The 17,700-nt window shown below is 45.8% G+C and overlaps 1 protein-coding gene across 2 annotated transcripts in view; it reads left to right on the top strand.

Annotated features, from left to right (window-relative positions):
• SLC25A47 (solute carrier family 25 member 47) overlaps window positions 1–17,361 on the top strand; it is a 33,883-nt gene extending 16,522 nt beyond the window's left edge. Inside the window, exons 3-7 of one of the 2 annotated variants that reach the window (XM_035105931.2) lie at window positions 6,261–6,304; window positions 6,813–6,884; window positions 8,471–8,653; window positions 11,309–11,585; window positions 14,885–17,361. In XM_035105931.2, coding sequence (XP_034961822.2) covers window positions 6,261–6,304; window positions 6,813–6,884; window positions 8,471–8,653; window positions 11,309–11,585; window positions 14,885–15,165 — 857 coding nt within the window. In that variant the 3' untranslated portion in view covers window positions 15,166–17,361. Of the gene's footprint in view, window positions 1–6,260; window positions 6,305–6,779; window positions 6,885–8,470; window positions 8,654–11,308; window positions 11,586–14,884 lie in introns of those variants that run through there. The other variant, XM_035105949.2, reaches the window with a different exon arrangement.
• Window positions 17,362–17,700: the final 339 nt, after the last annotated feature.

Below are 17,700 nucleotides of genomic sequence, written 5' to 3'. Positions count from 1 at the left end.
ACTACAGTACAGTCATACCTCGGTTTAAGTAGGCCTCGGTTTGAGTATTTTCAGTTTAAGTACTCCGCGGACCCGTCTGGAACGGATTGATCCACTTTCCATTACTTTCAATGGGCAAGTTCACTTCAGGTTAAGTGCGCTTCAGGTTAAGTACAGACTTCCGGAACAAATTGTGTTTGTAAACCGAGGTACCACTGTACATGAATCCACCCTAAACCAGACACATTTTTTGCTTAACGTTGTGATTTATTATAGATAAAATGTTTCTTGTACATTGGGGAGCAGTAGAAACAGAGGCGTCTTTCCCATAGGGCCTAGTGGCTCGTTGCGCCAGGGCGCTGGCCTCTCAGGGACGCTGGCGGGGTGCAACCAGCCACTAAGCCCTATGGCTCCTCCACCTCCTCCTCTCCCTCAGCTACAGGAATCCCCTCAGCAGCTGTCCGCCGAGCCGCTGTCCTCTGAGGGAGCGGCGGCTGTCGTCAGGCAGCAGAGGAGGAGGAGGCGGTGCCCCGGAGCCTCGCAAGTGAGCACGGGGTTCCGGCGGTCTGGCCAGGACTCCGCCCTGCGCCTCCTTCTCCTTTCCTTGAGTTCAAATCACCATGGCACCATGAGTAATAGAGCCCAGTGGAGAGACCGGGACAGGAAATGATGGAGAGGATCACGCCTCTCCATACGGCTTACCCAGAGCAGACCAGCATGTGAGCCCACACAGAACTCAATAGAGATCTTAGTTCTAATCTAAAGCCTGCAAGTGCTTTGTCTTAGTGAAACAATCATGAATGCACAATGAACAGGATGTCTGGAGGGCCCCCATGTAAGACTTGCTTCAGAGTAAACACGCTTAGGCTCATGCTGTAAATAGAATTCCTTCTGAGCAGTGGAGAAGTTTCATTCATTGGGGCTGAGGAAGGCCTGCCAACCTGCCATTGTGCCTGTTTGTTTTGCTTCTCCAGCTGTGGCAGCAGCTTTGAGCTTCCATCTCCCCGAGGCTATTTTAGGCCCTAGACGCGTCTATGAGTTGCTATATCTGGAGTCTGGAAGTCCCTGGAGAATGCTAAATCCATGTTTTTACTGCTGCTCTTGGAGCACTCGCAAAGGTCAGTTGGTGTCCAGAAGAGCTCTGTTGATGGGTCTGGCTTGGCAAATGATTCCTTCGCTTTGCCTCAGCATCAACAGTGTCACACTGGGACTGTGTTCTCTCTGTCCCTCTAAGAGCAAACTCGGTGCTGCTGCTGCGTCGACAGGGCTGGACCCGAAAGAAGGCCACTGTTAAGGAAAGAGAGAGGTAAGTATCAACACATTTGGATGAATCCCAAGATATGCAGAAGTAGGTGGGGAGCAGCCAAGGGGGCAACCCCACCCCACAAACAGCCCAATGAGGATTGAGCATGTTCAGTGGTCACCTAGGAACAACTAGGGTGGAAGCAGGCATTGCATTACTTTAGGTAAAGGTAAAGGGACCCCTGACCATTAGGTCCAGTCGTGACCGACTCTGGGGTTGCACGCTCATCTCGCATTATTGGCCGAGGGAGCCGGCGTATAGCTTCCAGGTCATGTGGCCAGCATGACAAAGCCAATTCTGGCGAACCAGAGCAGCACACGGAAACGCCGTTTACCTTCCCGCTGTAGCGGTTCCTATTTATCTACTTGCGTTTTGACGTGCTTTCGAACTGCTAGGTTGGCAGGAGCTGGGACCGAGCAATGGGAGCTCACCCCGTCACAGGGATTCGAACCGCCGACTTCTGATCAGCAAGCCCTAGGCTCAGTGGTTTAACCCACAGCGCCACCTGGGTCCCTCTGCATTACTTTAGCAAGATCCTAATACCTTATAGTTCTGACCTATGGACTGGGTACAACCCTGAACAGCTTCAGGCACCTACTTTTGGTGACACAAGAATCTATGCAAAGTACCACAAAGCACATGAGGGCAACCAAAATGGTCAAAGGCCTGGAAACGATGCCTTATGAGGAACGACTTAGGGAGCTGGGTATGTTTAGCCTGGAGAAGAGAAGGTTAAGGGGTGACATGATAGCCATGTTCAAATATATAAAAGGATGTCATATAGAGGAGGGGGAAAGGTTGTTTTCTGCTGCTCCAGAGAAGCGGACACGGAGCAATGGATTCAAACTACAAGAAAGAAGATTCCACCTAAACATTAGGAAGAACTTCCTGATAGTAAGAGCTGTTCGGCAGTGGAATTTGCTACCAAGGAGTGTGGTGGAGTCTCCTTCTTTGGAGGTCTTCAAGCAGAGGCTTGACAGCCATATGTCAAGAATGCTTTGATGGTGTTTCCTGCTTGGCAGGGGGTTGGACTGGATGGCCCTTGTGGTCTCTTCCAACTCTATGATTCTATGATTCATTTGGAAGTGCAGGTTAATGTGAATGTTGCATGTTGCCCCAATTTCTGAGTGGTGCAAGATTCCAGGGGTTCCCGGTGTTCACTTGGGTTCGTTTTTCTTTTTGGAAATGAGGCACAGTGGAGACTGTGGTGTCTTTATGATATATAGTTTATTTACACATATATACAACCTGAGCCTACAATGCAAGGGTTCGCAGCATTAACACCCCAATAGAGTTTTGATTCTCCCATAGCTACAGCTTTAGATTCAAACAGAAATAAACCACCATGCTCTGATCCTGTCTTCAGCTTGTTGTCTTTACTCTTAAACTCTGCCTCAAGCTTTGTCTTTGTCTTCTATCTCAGAGCTGAAGTAGGGGCCCCACCCATTTGCCCTCTCCTCACTTTCTTAATGGCCCATTATCTTTCCTTTGTTCTCTCAATGGCCCATCTCCCAGGTGAACTCCTGAACATGGGAAACTGGGGCCAGGGATTAGAAGTCTGGCATCCAGGTTAACTCCCCAAGCCTTGATTTAATACTAACACCTACTCGACCCAGGAATTTAGGGGAGGTCGGCACCCGCAAACTCATAATAAACCGGTTGTAGAGTAAAATGTGGGTACAGATGTCTGGATGAAAAGCAGCTTGCAAAAACCTAACCACATGAGAAGCATGACCACATCTGAGGTTTGTATTTGCATTATAATTACCCCTATGGTCCTTCACAATTTTCTGATTGTGGTACAGCAATATTCCCTTCTCTGTAAGAACAGTAGTCAGTTTATTAACTTTGCTGCTTTCCACATAAACAAGCCTATTAGGAAAGCTGTTGTATTTGGGGTTGCCTACACACACACCCCTCCCTCCCTCCCTTCCTTCTCTCTCTTCCCTCCCTCCCTCTCTCCCTCTCTTTCTCTCTCTCACCCCTTCCCTCCCTCCCTCCCTCTTTCTCTTCCTCCCTCTTTCACCCCTTCCTTCATTCTCTCTCTCCCCCTTTTCTTCCTTCCTTCATTCTCTCTTCCCTCCCTCATTCTCTCTCTCTTCCACCCCTTCCTTCCTTGTCTCTCTTCCTCTCTCACACACCTTCCTTCCTTCCTTCCTTCCTTCCTTCCTTCCTTCCTTCCTTCCTTCCTTCCTTCCTTCCTTCCTTCCTTCCTTCCTTCCTTCCTTCTTGAGGCTGTCCTCAAGGTCTGCTTGCTTTACAGCAAGGCAAGAGGAGGGATGGACAGGAGCCCCTTTCCACCCCTCCTCCCAGCCTTTTAGAGGAGGAAAACGAGAAAAATATTTTCCCCCGCCCCTTGTTTTCCACCTCTAATACTGAGGTGCATCCTATGGTCAGGTGCGTCCTATGGAGTGAAAAATACGGTATATTATAATTCACATCCCCCTCCCTTTATTTATGTATAGTTCTCTTTAAAATGTTATGCATTTGAATCTTTGAATGTGCTAAGTGGAAAGGCATTTTCCCACCAAACAACCACATAAACATATTTGTATTCTTGTAAATATATACAGCGATAGGATTTGTTGCTAAGGAAGTACAAAGAATGTGTACTGTTACCATTCTTTATATTTGTCAATCAACCTTATCCCTTCCCTGACCCATTTCAATGCTATAAGATGTGAGCTTAGTAGACACAATTCTCAAAACCTGGCTATACCAGTTTATGGGTTTAAAGACTGCACACCAACACACCCTTTATTGTACTTGCAGTGTTTTGTTGTACAGCATGAACCCATACCAGCCAAGTCTCCCACTAAAAAATGTGGGATCAGCAGCGGCGCGGCACCGGAAGTTGCGTAGAAGCAACTTCCAGGGCCGCTCTTCCCATGGGTGGGCACCGGAAATTGGGCAGAGTGGCACCAGAAGTCGCGTCTACGCATGCCCGACGGCCATCTTGGTGGTGGCCGCATGGCGGCGGCCACCACCAAGATGGCCGCCGGGCATGCGTAGAAGCGACTTCTGGTGCCGCTCTGCCCAATTTCCGGTGCCCACACATGGGAAGAGCGGCACCCAAAATGAAGGCTCCCTGGCAGGTAGGAAATCCAGGGGATTTCCGGGATTTTTCTCCATTCGGGAGAAGAGCGGGAAACGGATTAAAATCTGGGGGTTTCCCGCGAAAAATGGGATACTTGGCAGCTAAGCATGAACCATGCATATTGTGGTGTAGCAGAGAGATCTGAATGCCCAGGCCCTCATTCAGCAGCCTTCCCCAACCTGGCGCCCCCAGATGCTTTGTACGATAATTCCCATTAGTCCCAGCCAGCATGGCCAGCGATCAGGGATGATGTGTCCTGTACTTCAACCACATCTAGAGAGCAGCACATTGACTACTGCTGACCTACAACTCCCAATTTCAGAGTATATTTTTGGTTTTGTTTTGGAGGTGTTTTGGTGGATGGACCGTGTGCGGAATTGTTTGACAAGGTTAATGGTGCAATTCTATACATTGCAAGGCGCTACTTGCAAGTAAGGGTATGTTCACATTAGCAGCTTTAAATGCCATGAGGTTATCTCCCCCTCCCCCATTGTGTTTTAAGTCACATCTGCATGGTGCTGTACACATCTGAGAAGGGAGTAGAGATGTCTTCACCCAATGCACTTTTTAGTTCTCCTCCTTCAGCCCTGCCGGAACTCCTGTTCATGACGTTGCCATCTGTGCATATGTGCTCATTTTGCGCATGTGCAACGGCTGTCTCAAATGTACATACCTGGCTTAAGCGCAAAGCGAATGTGTCTTAAATTTTCTAGTCTTACTGAAGTTGGTTCTCTGTGAGATGAATGTATCACTTCTGAAACAATTTAACTTACAGATTCAGGTAGGTAGCCATGTTGGTCTGACACAGTCAAAATAAAGGGCAGTGCCCTTCAGCTCTCTATATTGGACAAACAGGCCAAACCCTACACCAAAGGATAAATGGACATAAATCTGACATCAGGAATCACAAGACAGAGAAGCCAGTAGGAGAACACTTCAATCTCCCAGGATATTCAGCACAGGATCTCAAAGCAGCTGTCTTATTACAAAAGAATTTCAGAAATAGACTTAGTTACAGGTAGGTAGCCATGTTGGTCTGATGTAGTCGAAACAAACAAACAAAAAAATCCTTCCAGCAGCACCTTAGAGACCAACTAAGTTTGTCATAGGTATGAGCTTTCGTGTGCATGCACACTTCTTCAGATACACTGGGGACTTCTGCTTCAGTGTATCTGAAGAAGTGTGCATGCACACGAAAGCTCATACCTATGACAAACTTAGTTGGTCTCTAAAGAAATAGACTTGAAAGAGAAGTTGCTGAATTACAACTTATTACTAAACGGCGTTTCCGTGCGCTGCTCTGGTTCACCAGAATCGGCTTTGTCATGCTGGCCACATGACCTGGAAGCTGTACGCCGGCTCCCCCGGCCAGTAAAGCGAGATGAGCGCCACAACCCCAGAGTCGTTCGCGACTGGACCCAACGGTCAGGGGTCCCTTTACCTTTACTAAACTGAAAACTATGGAGAGACCTGGTCTGAATAGAGATATTGGATTCTTGTCTCATTACATATGCTAAAGCTATTTTTGGTCATCTGCATACTATCCCTTGTTTTTTCCTGTAGGACTAATTGCAGTCGTTAACAGTCGTCAACAGGTTTACCATACCCATTGAGTCAATCACCCATCTCCTACTACCCTTCTGAGAAAAACCCCACTCCACCCTCCCACTATATATAAGGGTCTGGTGACTTCTGTTTCAGTAATTATTATTATTATTATTATTATTATTACCTCGCCCATCTGGTTGGGTTTTCCCCGCCACTCTATATCTGAAGAAGTGTGCATGCACATGAAAGCTTATACCCAGAACAAACTCAGTTGGTCTCTAAGGTGCAATTTTTTAATTTTTAAAAATTTAACTTACAATTTAACTGTTTCAGGTGGTGTTAGTGCTGCAGTCGGATATCCATTGGACACAGTCAAGGTATCTCAAGGTTTAGTTTTCTTAACTACAATCAAAATAGTAGCATAGCCAACTCCCTAGTCACAAGGTAAAATGGAGAGAACTCTTCTCCACCCTATTAAAGAGCTGAAAGCAGCTAGCTAGGATAAGTGTGTGGGGAGGTTCTCACCACTGCAGTGGTTTCTCTACCCAGAAGCTAATAAACACTGGTTTGTCAAGAGCAATTCCAGGGCTCCTCCATTTTCTGCTTCCCCAGCTTCTCCCAATCCTTTCACCATACTCTCAGGACCAAACTAGAAATTATATTGTGAGATCTGTAGGTGCCTCCAATCTTGTCCTTCTGTTGTGGGAGAGATTCAGGCATGTACTATAAATTCAGCTTTGCGCAATGGATTAAAGCATTCTGTCGCCCTAGTGCAATAAATTCACTTTTCATGCTGATTTGATGGCCCTACCCACTTGCAAAATTACCAATGAAATGTTTCTTTTCCCCAAGATGAAATGAATGATGGATTGTCCCATTTAACAGGTGAGGATTCAGACTCAGACAAGTTATCGTGGAATATGGCACTGTATCAGAGATACATACAGAACTGAAAAAGTACGTATGGTAAAATTCCTGTTGATGAAGGGTAGATTTGCTTCATCATGTCTGCTTGACTTGGGGCGGATCCACACCATACATTTAAAACTTATTTAATGCTCATTTAAAGCAAGTGACTTCCTCCAAAGAGACCTGGGAGCTGTGGTTTGTTAAGGGTGCTGGGAATTGAGGTTGATGGGGCAAACTACAGTTCCTAGGAGAAAAACCCACAGTCTGTCCAACATTAAGGAATGGCTTTATTACAATGACTCTGGGACAGAGCTATTGTGGCCTAACTAGACACGGCATATTTCACACAGTTGTGTGAATGGCTGAATAACAGTAAATTGCAGACATGGGCTGGGTGGAAAATGAGGGGAGGGATTTTTAACACTTTGCCCTCTGCAGCAGCCCTGAAGCAGATTGCTCCTCGCACATCTATTTCAGCAAATGAGAGCTTTCCACCTGCCGCCAGTACAAATAAGAGACTCTCAGTCCAGTTCAGGGATGTAGCATTGGGGGGGAGGGAGTCAAGGGGTTAAAAATCCATTTCCCACACCAATGTTTCAATCTAGATTTGGTCCCCAATTCTAAAAATGCCTTTGTGCAATTGCTAACTGCATCGAGGGTTAGGGTTTGGTCCTAAGGCTAAGGTTGGTTGTGTTTAAGAATACCCGTGAACAAGAACCTGGTTCTGGGTGCATTAGGCCTCGTAAGCACCTAGAACAGGGCTGGGAATCCTGGTATCCTCCAGATGTTGCTCCACTACCATTCCCATCATGGCTGGAATTGATGGGATTTGGAGTACAACAACATCTGAAGGGCCATAGGTCACACATCCCTGACCTAGAGGTTTCATAGAATCATAGAATTGTAGAGTTGGAAGGGACCATGAGGATCTAGTCCAGTGTTTCCCAAATTTGGATCTCCAGCTGATTTTGGACTACAGTTCCCATCATCCCTGATCACTGGTCCTGCTAGCTAGGGATGATGAGAGTTGTAGTCAAAAAACAGCTGGAGACCCAAGTTTGGGAAACCCTGATCTAGTCCAACCCCCTACAATGCAGGAACCTTTCACCCAACATGGGGCTTGAACCCACAACCCTCAGATTAAGCGAGTCATTCTCTACCGACAGAGCTATCATCTTCTCCTTTTCTTTGATTACAGTCGTACCTTGGGTTACGTATGCTTCGGGTTACGTACGGCGCAAACCTGGAAGCGTTTACTTTCGGGTTTGCTGCGTGTGCATGTGTAGAAGCGTTCTGTGCATGTGCAGAAGTGTTCTGTGCTGTTTGCGCATGCGCAGAAGCGTTCTGCACAGTTTGTGCATGCGCAGAAGCGTGTTTTCACGATTTTTCGGGTTACGTACTTTTCGGGTTATGTACCGCACCCCAGAATGAATTAGGTACGTAACCCGAGGTACCACTGTAGTACCAAACCTGAAGACAAACTGTGAGGTGTCCTTTATTCTAATTAATTTCCTTATTACTAGAAAGCCAAAGAAAAGAACCAGGTGCTGTGACTTTCATATTATGGATACTTGGGAAGGTTAGGTAAGATTAGCTTGGCTAACACTTTCTTCTCACTTCTCTATGCAAACCAGGTGCCAGGTTTCTACCGAGGGGTGTCGATGACTGTCATAACTGCATCGTTTATTACATCGTTCTCTTTTGGCATCTACAAAAACATCCTTTATAACATCTGCAGATTTCGATATGGCTCTGCAGACAGAAAGCCATCAAAGGTAGATGTGTCTTTTGCAGCAGCTGCTACTGGTGCAATCCGGGTAGGTTACAAGTGAAATGATGCTTTGTTTTAACTGCAAGGAAGGAAAGTTTAGGCACAAATTCAATCCAGTTGGGAGAAGGCCAGATCCACACTCTATACGTAAAACTAGGGCTGCCATACATTATTGGGATTTCAAAGGCGGAATTGATGTCTGGCAGGAACGTCAAAGGCAGTGCTTTGCCCTAGGTCTTAGGCAAGTCAATCAATTAATTTTGGCGTTTTTGGTCTTTGGGGATTTATTGAATGGGATAAGGGATTTATTGAAATACAGACAGGTAGACTTTAATTAGAAATAACAAACTGTTGTGAAGTTGGTGGAAGTCCATAATAAGCGTGTTTCTTTTTTTTTGAAATGTCTTAGTTTATTGAAGAATGAACTAATGTTGTTTTTATGTATGCTCCCTTTTTCAGTTTCTTTTTCTTTTCTTTTCAAGATTTAAATGTACTTACGAAAGGCATATATTTATATCTCTTACGTCTTTCTTCCTTTCTGGCATTTCTGCTTTTATTCTTTTCTTTTTTGCTCTCTCTACATAAGCTTTTGTATTTTGTATTTTTCTGGTTTAAGATTGTGCATTTGGATTTATGTATATGTGCAATACAATCAATTAAAAAAAAAGGCAAGTCAATTAATTTTGGCGTTTTTGGTCTTCGGGGTGTCCTGGTAAAGCACTTATGCCACTTTAAAAGTCATGCCTTCTCCCAAAGAATCCTGGGAACTGTAGCTTGTTGTGGCTCCCGGGAGTTGTTAGGAGACCCTTAACAAACTACAGTTCCCAGGATTGTTTTGGGGAAATCATAAAGGTTAAAGTGGAATAGGGTTGGCACCTGTCTGTCCTGGGAGACAATGGAGGAGTACACCTTTGGAGATGAAGTCAAACCATTGGTGTGGCTGTAGAGCAGGCACCCCCAAATTCAGCCCTCCAGATGTTTTGGGAATACAACTCCCATCATCCTTAGCTAAGAGGACCTGTGGTCAGGGATGATGGGAATTGTAGTCCCAAAACATCTGGAGACCTGAGTTTGGGGATGCCTGCTGTAGAGACAGATATGGGAGAGGCATGTTTTGCTGCAGCCGGGGCAGATTCTGCTATGCAGAAGTAGCTAAAGTGGTGCCTTCTAGTTATTGAGCACCAACCAATATGGCCAGTGCTAACAGATGAGGGGAATTTTAGTCCAATAGCATTTGAAGAGCACCAGCATTGGCTTCTCCTGGTACAGACCAATAATGGTGTTCATGAAACGTGTTATTATACTTAAAGCACTGAAGTTTCTTGATTATCAAAAGTGATCCCTGTGGAAAACATCCGTGTTATATCATCTCTCCCTCAGCATTTTGTTGTTGTCATGTACACTACTTTTGTGCTTTCATTGTGTATTTTAATGTTGCAAACCGTCCTGTGATCTTTGGATGAAGGGTGGCATATAAATTTTATATATAACAACAACAACAACAAGGGCAACAAGATAGTATTACTTGTGTAAGTAGTTTCCAGAAGATTATGCATGTTAGCCTCTTGCAGCAAAACCTCTGATCTATATACACTAAGGCAGGCATGTCCAGAGTCCGTTTCGGGGGCCTAATATGGCCCGTCGGCCGATTTAATCCAGCCCCCCCGCAGTATATGTCCTGGGGTAAAATCCCAAACAAAGCTCAGTATTGTAGAAAAGCCTCAGCAACTTCAATCCTAAAAAAAATCTCAACAGCTTTGGGGTTAAATGGTTAAATCCTAAAAAAAAAGCTCAACAACTTTGGTTGGCCCTCATGCATGTTCACTTCATCAAATCTAGTCCTCTTTGAAAAAAGTTTGGGCACCCCAGAATACATGAGTTTGGACCCCAAGCTCTGTATCTTCATGGTCTGGTCTGGGGATAATAATAATAATAATAATAATAATAATAATAATAATAATAATAATTTTTATCCCACCCATCTGCCTGGGTTCCCCCAGCCACTCTGGGCGGTTTCCAACAAAACATTAAAATACAGAAATCCATCAAACATTGAAAGCTTCCCTAAATGGCTGCCTTAAGATCCCTTCTAAAGGTCTGGTAATTGTTGTTCTCTTTGACCTCTGGTGGGAGGGCATTCCACAGGGTGGGTGCCACTACCAAGAAGGCCCTCTGCCTGGTTCCCTGTAACTTGGGTTCTTGTAGTGAGGGAACCGCCAGAAGGCCCTCGGCGCTGGACCTCAAGTGTCCGGGTAGAACAATGGGGGTGGAGACGCTCCTTCAGGTATCCTGGACCGAGACCGTTTAGGGCTTTAAATGTCAGCACCAACACTTTGAATTGTGCTCGGAAACATACTAGGAGCCAATGTAGGTCTTTCAGGACTGGTGTTATGTGGTCTCGGCGGCCGCTCCCAGTCACCAGTCTAACTGCCGCATTCTGGATTAATTGTAGTTTCCGGGTCACCTTCAAAGGTAGCCCCACGTAGAGCGCATTGCAGTAGTCCAAGTGGGAGATAACTAGAGCATGCACCACTCTGGCGAGACAATCTGCAGGCAGGTAGGGTCTCGGCCTGCGTACCAGATGGGGCTGATAGACAGCTGCCCTGGACACAGAATTGACCTGCTGTGGGTGATGAGCTTCTACAGAAAACATCTCAAAAGGGCTTTTTCTAGACCACTAATTCCTAATTACACCCCTCAGGTTGTGCTAATATCACCTGCAGAGTTGGCCAAAGTGAGACTACAGATCCAGAAAGACCCTTATCCCTTGGCTATTCCACCCCACCTCCTGATCTCCAAGCCTAAGTACCAAGGAGCTATGCACTGCTTGCGGACCATCGTGAAGGAGGAAGGTTTCAGGGGTCTATACAAGGGGTCTTTGGCTCTGATGTGGAGAGACTGCTGCGCATCTGTCGTCTATTTCCTCACCTACAATGTCCTGTGCGACTGGCTTACTCCAGCGGGCAAAGACAGAGCAGGTGTGTGCATTAAATGAGAAGGGTTTATTTCGGGAGTTTCGAAAAACCTGTCTTCGTAGCTTCTGCATTTGAGTCACCGCAATTCTGCAACTTTTGCATTTAGAGTGTTTGTTCCCGCCGCTGAGTTATCATGGCTAGCAGCCATTGATAGCTGCCTGCTGCGCGAATTTGCCCAATGCTCTTTAAAAACCATCCAGGTTGGTGGACATACTGTGGGAGAAAGTTCCGTAGTTTAACTCTGTGCTGTGGGAGAAAGTGCTATATTTTGTCTGCCTACAGCTTCTTTGGATGTCCCCAAGTTCTAGTGTCAAGTTCTCTCTCTCTCTACCGTTCTGTAACCCCTTGGGGTTTGCATGCCTACAGCAAACAGGGGGAGCTGGATGTTGACGCCTCCCTCTTGCACATACATGTAGGTGCTGCTGCTGCTGTTTTGGCTACGTAAGCAGCGGCACTCAAACCGGAACATCGGAAATAGATGGGAATGATTAGAACAGTGTATTATCATTGGCACAATTTGCTCCAGTTGTGTAATATGCTCGGAGCACCTGTTGTGAAATTCTATTTGAGCTTCTCTTGCGTAACTGGTTAACTCAGAGGCCACGTCCTCTGATGTCATCCAAGAACTCTTCCTCTCCAACTTCCCCCTCGGATGCTTATTAACTGCAGCCATGCTGGCTAGCTGCGCCTTTTAAATGCATCGCTAACGCCTATACAGCTCGGGTGTTGGGGCACCTTCTAAATGATGAAATGGGTTTTATTTTTAGCTCTTCACTAATCCCAGAGGCATGATAGCCCATCTCATGCAACGTGTAGGGAAGGAGGAAGGGAGAGGAGAGGCCAGCGACCCTGGAATCGTTTTCACAGGTGCCTGGGCCGGGGTAGGGGGTGGGGGCCAGAGCATGACAAAAGTTGCAAGTATTTCAGGGGCATTTTTACATCTTATTAAATGGGGAAATAATAAAGCTATAAGCTATCTCGGTCAATATTGCTGCAATGAGTTGTATCACAATCACAGGTGCACCTGACTTTAGGAAAAAAGAAAGAATTAGTAATTGTTCAAAGCAAAAATACAGGACATGTTCAGAACATCAGTCAGCATTGGCTATAGCAGCCAGTGTCCCTCCTGCACAAATAATCCCTGTGGGGTGGGGAGTTCCATTCTCTCTGTGTTCCTCCCACAATTTATTTGGTCTGGTTAGCCTGAGGAAATAGGATAGCCTGTTCATGCATATGTTTTTTTTAAAAGAAAAATTTAATATAAAGGTAGAATATTTGTGCTGACACATGGAACAGGAAGAGTGAACATCTACAAACATAGGGAGGAATTCAAGGTTGCACTGCTACAAGTGACCAGTTTCTGCTTGCCTGGCGGAACAATCTCCCCTCCCCTCTCCTCTCCCTGTGTGCTAGTCCAGGGGATCTCCAGAAGAAGGTTTTTTGTTTTTGTTTGCGGTGGAGGCAGGGTGTGAGGAAAGACTGGCAAGCCTCATTGTGCAAGGGGAAGTCCTTGCGGATTCATTGTTTCCCACCCAAATTTCCTGCCTCATTGGGAAGTACAGTGTTACCTCGGTTTACAAACACAATTGGTTCCGGAAGTCTGTACTTAACCTGAAGCGAACTTTCCCATCAAAAGTAATGGAAAGTTGATTAATCCGTTCCAGACGGTCCGTGGAGTACTTAACCTGAAGCGTACTTAACCTGAAGCGTACTTAACCTGAAGCGTACTTTCCCATCAAAAGTAATGGAAAGTGGATTAATCCGTTCCAGACAGGTCCACGGAGTACTTTAACTGAAAATACTCAAACCGAGGCGTACTTAAACCGAGGTATGACTGTACTGGCAACTGATGCTTGTAGGAAAAATGGTTCTGGCACTCACTGTAACAACTTCATGGTAAGTGCCACACTTTAAACCGGGGCTTTTCTTCTAGAAAGAAAAGGTGCCGGTTCTGTGTACCCCTTGAGTACACCCCAGAAAAAAGCACTGGTAATAACAAACAAAACAATAGCCCCCGCCCCAGTTTAAAAGACCATAGATTGCTTAGAATCACCTTCATCAATGGGATTTGATTTCGAGTCTGGCTGAGCTTTAAATATATGGAGTGTATTCAGCCTTTGATGTGGGAAAGCGGAAAGGGATGTAAACGTATTTGGAACCTTTCAGCGGCCAGCTAGATGACCGCTCAATCAAATCTAATTAGGATTTGGAGAGAAAGGGAATGCACTTGTCCCGGATGCCGGAGAAAGGGGAAGCTTCAGAAAGCAGAGCCTCTTAAGAAAGGCCTGCCTGATGTTGTCACAGAAGGTATGTCAAGGATCTTGTGCATGGACTATGGAGTGCAGGTCAAAGAGGCAGCAAGACATATAATTCCAACAGGGGATATCTGCTCTCGAAGCTCATTAGCAGATTTCTCTCGTGTGCCTAATCCCAATATGAGATACTTGCAAAGTATCTTCTTACAGTCTTCCTTCCATAGTTCAGAGCTGATTGGAAGGAACCGCCCTGCATAAATTAGGCCTCTCTCAGGGTCATCAACCTCTCTGCCTATTACCCCACAGTAGTGCCTTATCATCTTATCTGCTGCTTGTGGGAACTAGCCTTAGGTAGGATTTGAGTCAGGATAAGGAACTTGGCCAGGGGCAGCAGAAAGTGGACTAGCCACTATTTGGCATCTGGTCCAAGCTGGTAGACCAGGCATAGGCAACCTTGGCTCTCCAGATGTTTTGGAACTACAACTCCCATGATCCCTAGCTAACAGGTCAGGGAACATGGGAGTTGTAGTTCCAAAACATCTGGAGAGCCAAAGTTGCCTATGCCTGCGGTAGACCTTGAGATTTTTTGGGGGTGAAAAGAGTAGACCTCACAAGACTTAGGTCTGCCTACTGCTGATCTGGAAGACAATACTAATACCACTGCTTAAGAGGGCGTAGCTAGCTAAGTTATACTCAAGAGTAGACCCATTGGAATTAGCATGTCTATTATGTCAGCAGCTGCAGTCCCAAGGGCAAGCCAGGGAGTTCCCCCCCCCACAATTAACTTTAATGTATCTATGTGGGTTTTTGTTTGTTCGTAAGTCACTTTGGGTTGCCTAGGGCAAGATAAAGCGGCTAAGAAATGTAATAAGCAACAGTAAATAAAAACAACTACTGTATTTCCAATATCCAAAAATAATAATACTGTAATCAAAAGCAACAGATCAAAACATGTGGCAACATTCTGCATTCTAATTAAAAACCCATTTCTCCTCTGCAAACCTATCTCGCTGTCAGTTTAACGCTGCTTATAATTACGTTTTGCAGACTTATGGGCTGTGCTTCTTTCCGGAGGCTGCGCTGGAGTCCTGGCCTGGGGCGCGGCCACCCCGATGGATGTCATCAAATCCCGGATGCAGGTGGATGTCGAGGGCCTGCGCAGATACTCCGGATTAGTACACTGCGTGAGGGACAGCATAAGAGAAGAGGGGGTGAGAGTCCTCTTCAAAGGCCTCGGACTAAACTCCATCCGCGCTTTCCCTGCAAATATGATGGTCTTCTTTACTTACGAAGGTGTGCTTAGGCTTGGCGAACGCTGGATGAAATAAAGGGCGCATTGCGGCCTTCACTAGCTGGCATCCTCTAGAGCAGGGCTGGGGAACCTTTGCCATCAGAGGGCCACGTACAAACAGGGGTGAGACAACGAATGCTAAATTCATCTTTGTACAGTAGGGTAGCTTCTACACACAGTTAGTTGTTCACCCCTCTCTATCTTCCATCCGGGCATTCAAGGGGCATTATTATAATTAAAGGACACATTCCAGCCAGGCAAAAACACTCAAGGACCAGTGAGGGGTGTGGCCTAGGGAGAGGGGGTGTGGCCAGAGGGGCGTGGTCTAGAAAGAGTCCTAAGGGCCAAACAGAGAGGTCTGGAGGCTCCCCAATCCCTGCATCTAGAGGACACCAGGTTGGCAAAGGCTGCTTCACTGCAATATCATCTCTCCAAAGCGGTCTTTTCCTTTCGGAATGCTCAACCGAATTTCTTTCGAGAAAGCCGTCTGTGCATTGAGAAATTATTATTTATTCAATTTGCATTGCGCTTGCTACATAAAGAGTCCGTAAGCAACTTACATAAAGTATGACATAATAACTGGAAAAAAAGAACATCACATTGCAATAAAGCCGTACAAAGACCCATGGAACAGACCCAGCAAAACAGCAGCAGCAAAAAAAGAAGTCGGGAGCAAAACGTATGATCGAGCAATATGACAATCCTTCAAATGCCTGGGAGGAGAGAGGAGATTTTACCTTTCATCCGGAAAGGATGCTGGCACTAGGCTTGGGAAGGCATTCCACAGATAGGAAGCCACAAGCCCTTGTTGTCACGAGCTGAATGTTCTTTGGAGGGGCACTGAGGGCCCCAGATAAGCTGCCCTGTGGTCCCTTGATGAAGGGCGGTATATAAATTTAATAACTAGTAACTTAATATTCATTGCACACATGCGCTGCTCTGCTCACCTTTGCTTCTGACCGCACCCATCACTGGCTGCTGGCCCTTACAAGGTTACCCAGAAAGGAATGTGGTCCTCCCTCTGAAAAAAAAGGTTCTCCATCCCCGATTTAATTCTGGGTTCATCTGTATTCCATATCCAGACATGGACGCCTCACTTTAGAAACAGATGCACATGAATATTGCTGCCTGAAGTTGCTTAAAGCTGAAAACTTGCAAGTGTAAAGACAGAAGGAAAAATGGACACATACAGAGATCAGGCAATGGAAGACTTTGATGTCCTAAACATTTCATTGACCCCAAATTACTCGTTACTGAACAAACAATAGAGCTGTTCACCAGAGATGCACGAAAAGCTCAAGGCCACCGGCAGTATTAAGACACTACATGTAACATTCTATGTCCAAGAATTGCTTTGCTGGAAAACTGCAGCTTGCAGTGGGAAGGCTCATGTTCCATTTACAACATGCTTTGCTTGACAAGGAAGAGTAGGCACTTTTAATTCTGCTCTCCCATTTATGCCATTGCATTCTCATTCATTCCCAGACAAGTGCTTTTTTACAAGCTCTGCAAGGGGAACTGGCTTTTGTTAACACTAAGGGAATTTGGCATGCTGGATTAGAGCATCATGGCATGCTCAGGCAATTGGAAGTACCCTTAGGCAAACCTTTGCAAAAAAACGTGCTAGGTGGTTCAGATTAAATTATGTGAAATTGTCGCTCTCTACCCTGCTCTCCCCAATTTTCATTAGGGAAGCTGTATTTGTCTACTGCAGGCGTGAGCTTTCGTGGACTAGAGTCCTGTATCATCAGATACAGGCAGTGTTATCTTAGGTTGGCAGGTAGATATACGTACGTGTGTGTGTGTGTGTGTGTGTGTGTGTGTGTGTGTGTGTGTGAGAGAGAGAGAGAGAGAGAGAGAGAGAGAGTGTAAGCATGGATTTTATTTTATTTTCTTAAAGCTCAAATGTATTAAAATCTTACAATGACGATTCTTAAAGGAGTTCTGAGAACACTGGGAAACTAACCCACATTTTAGGGTAAAACCCATTATTTCCTTTCAGTACACAGGTGATAGAACTGAATTTTTTGATTCAGCCATGTGATCTGGTTTCACTGCTCGTTTCCTGTTGAGATTCCTTTCCTGTGTAGCAGTGTGCACTGGGAATTCCTGGAGCTACTCAGAAGCTCATGAAAAGTTTTTTTGATGAATAACAGCAAATAGGTTTCCTGAAAAAGACAGCAGGGGCACCGCTACCGAGCTTCCCTGAAATGCACAGCTCCAGCTTTGGGGCTCCAGACCTTGCTGGGCTCGGATTCCAGGTACCTCCAGCTAGCCTGGCCAATGACCTAGGGACCTAAGGTCATGCTCTCAGTTCACAATGGGCAAGGATGTAGCCCAGTTGTGCCCCCACATGAACTGAGGGTGCACCCTTGAACGTGTAGCTCAGTGGAAAGTGTTTCCAGAAGTTTAATGAACCGCTGTAATATACCATTAGAAAGTGTACAGTCCTCAACAAGAACATGCAAGTCCAGCTGGCTTATGAGTTTGCGGTGGCCTGGGACTATTGCAAGAGCTGGTAAATATTGCTGCATATAGCATCTGCTCTACAAACAGCTCACTACAAGTTGAG

This window comes from Zootoca vivipara, chromosome 1 (assembly GCF_963506605.1).
Source record: "Zootoca vivipara chromosome 1, rZooViv1.1, whole genome shotgun sequence".
In the NCBI taxonomy this organism is placed as follows: Eukaryota; Metazoa; Chordata; class Lepidosauria; order Squamata; family Lacertidae; genus Zootoca; species Zootoca vivipara.
Note: the sequence above shows the minus strand (reverse complement) of the source record. Positions and strands in the feature narration are given on the sequence as shown.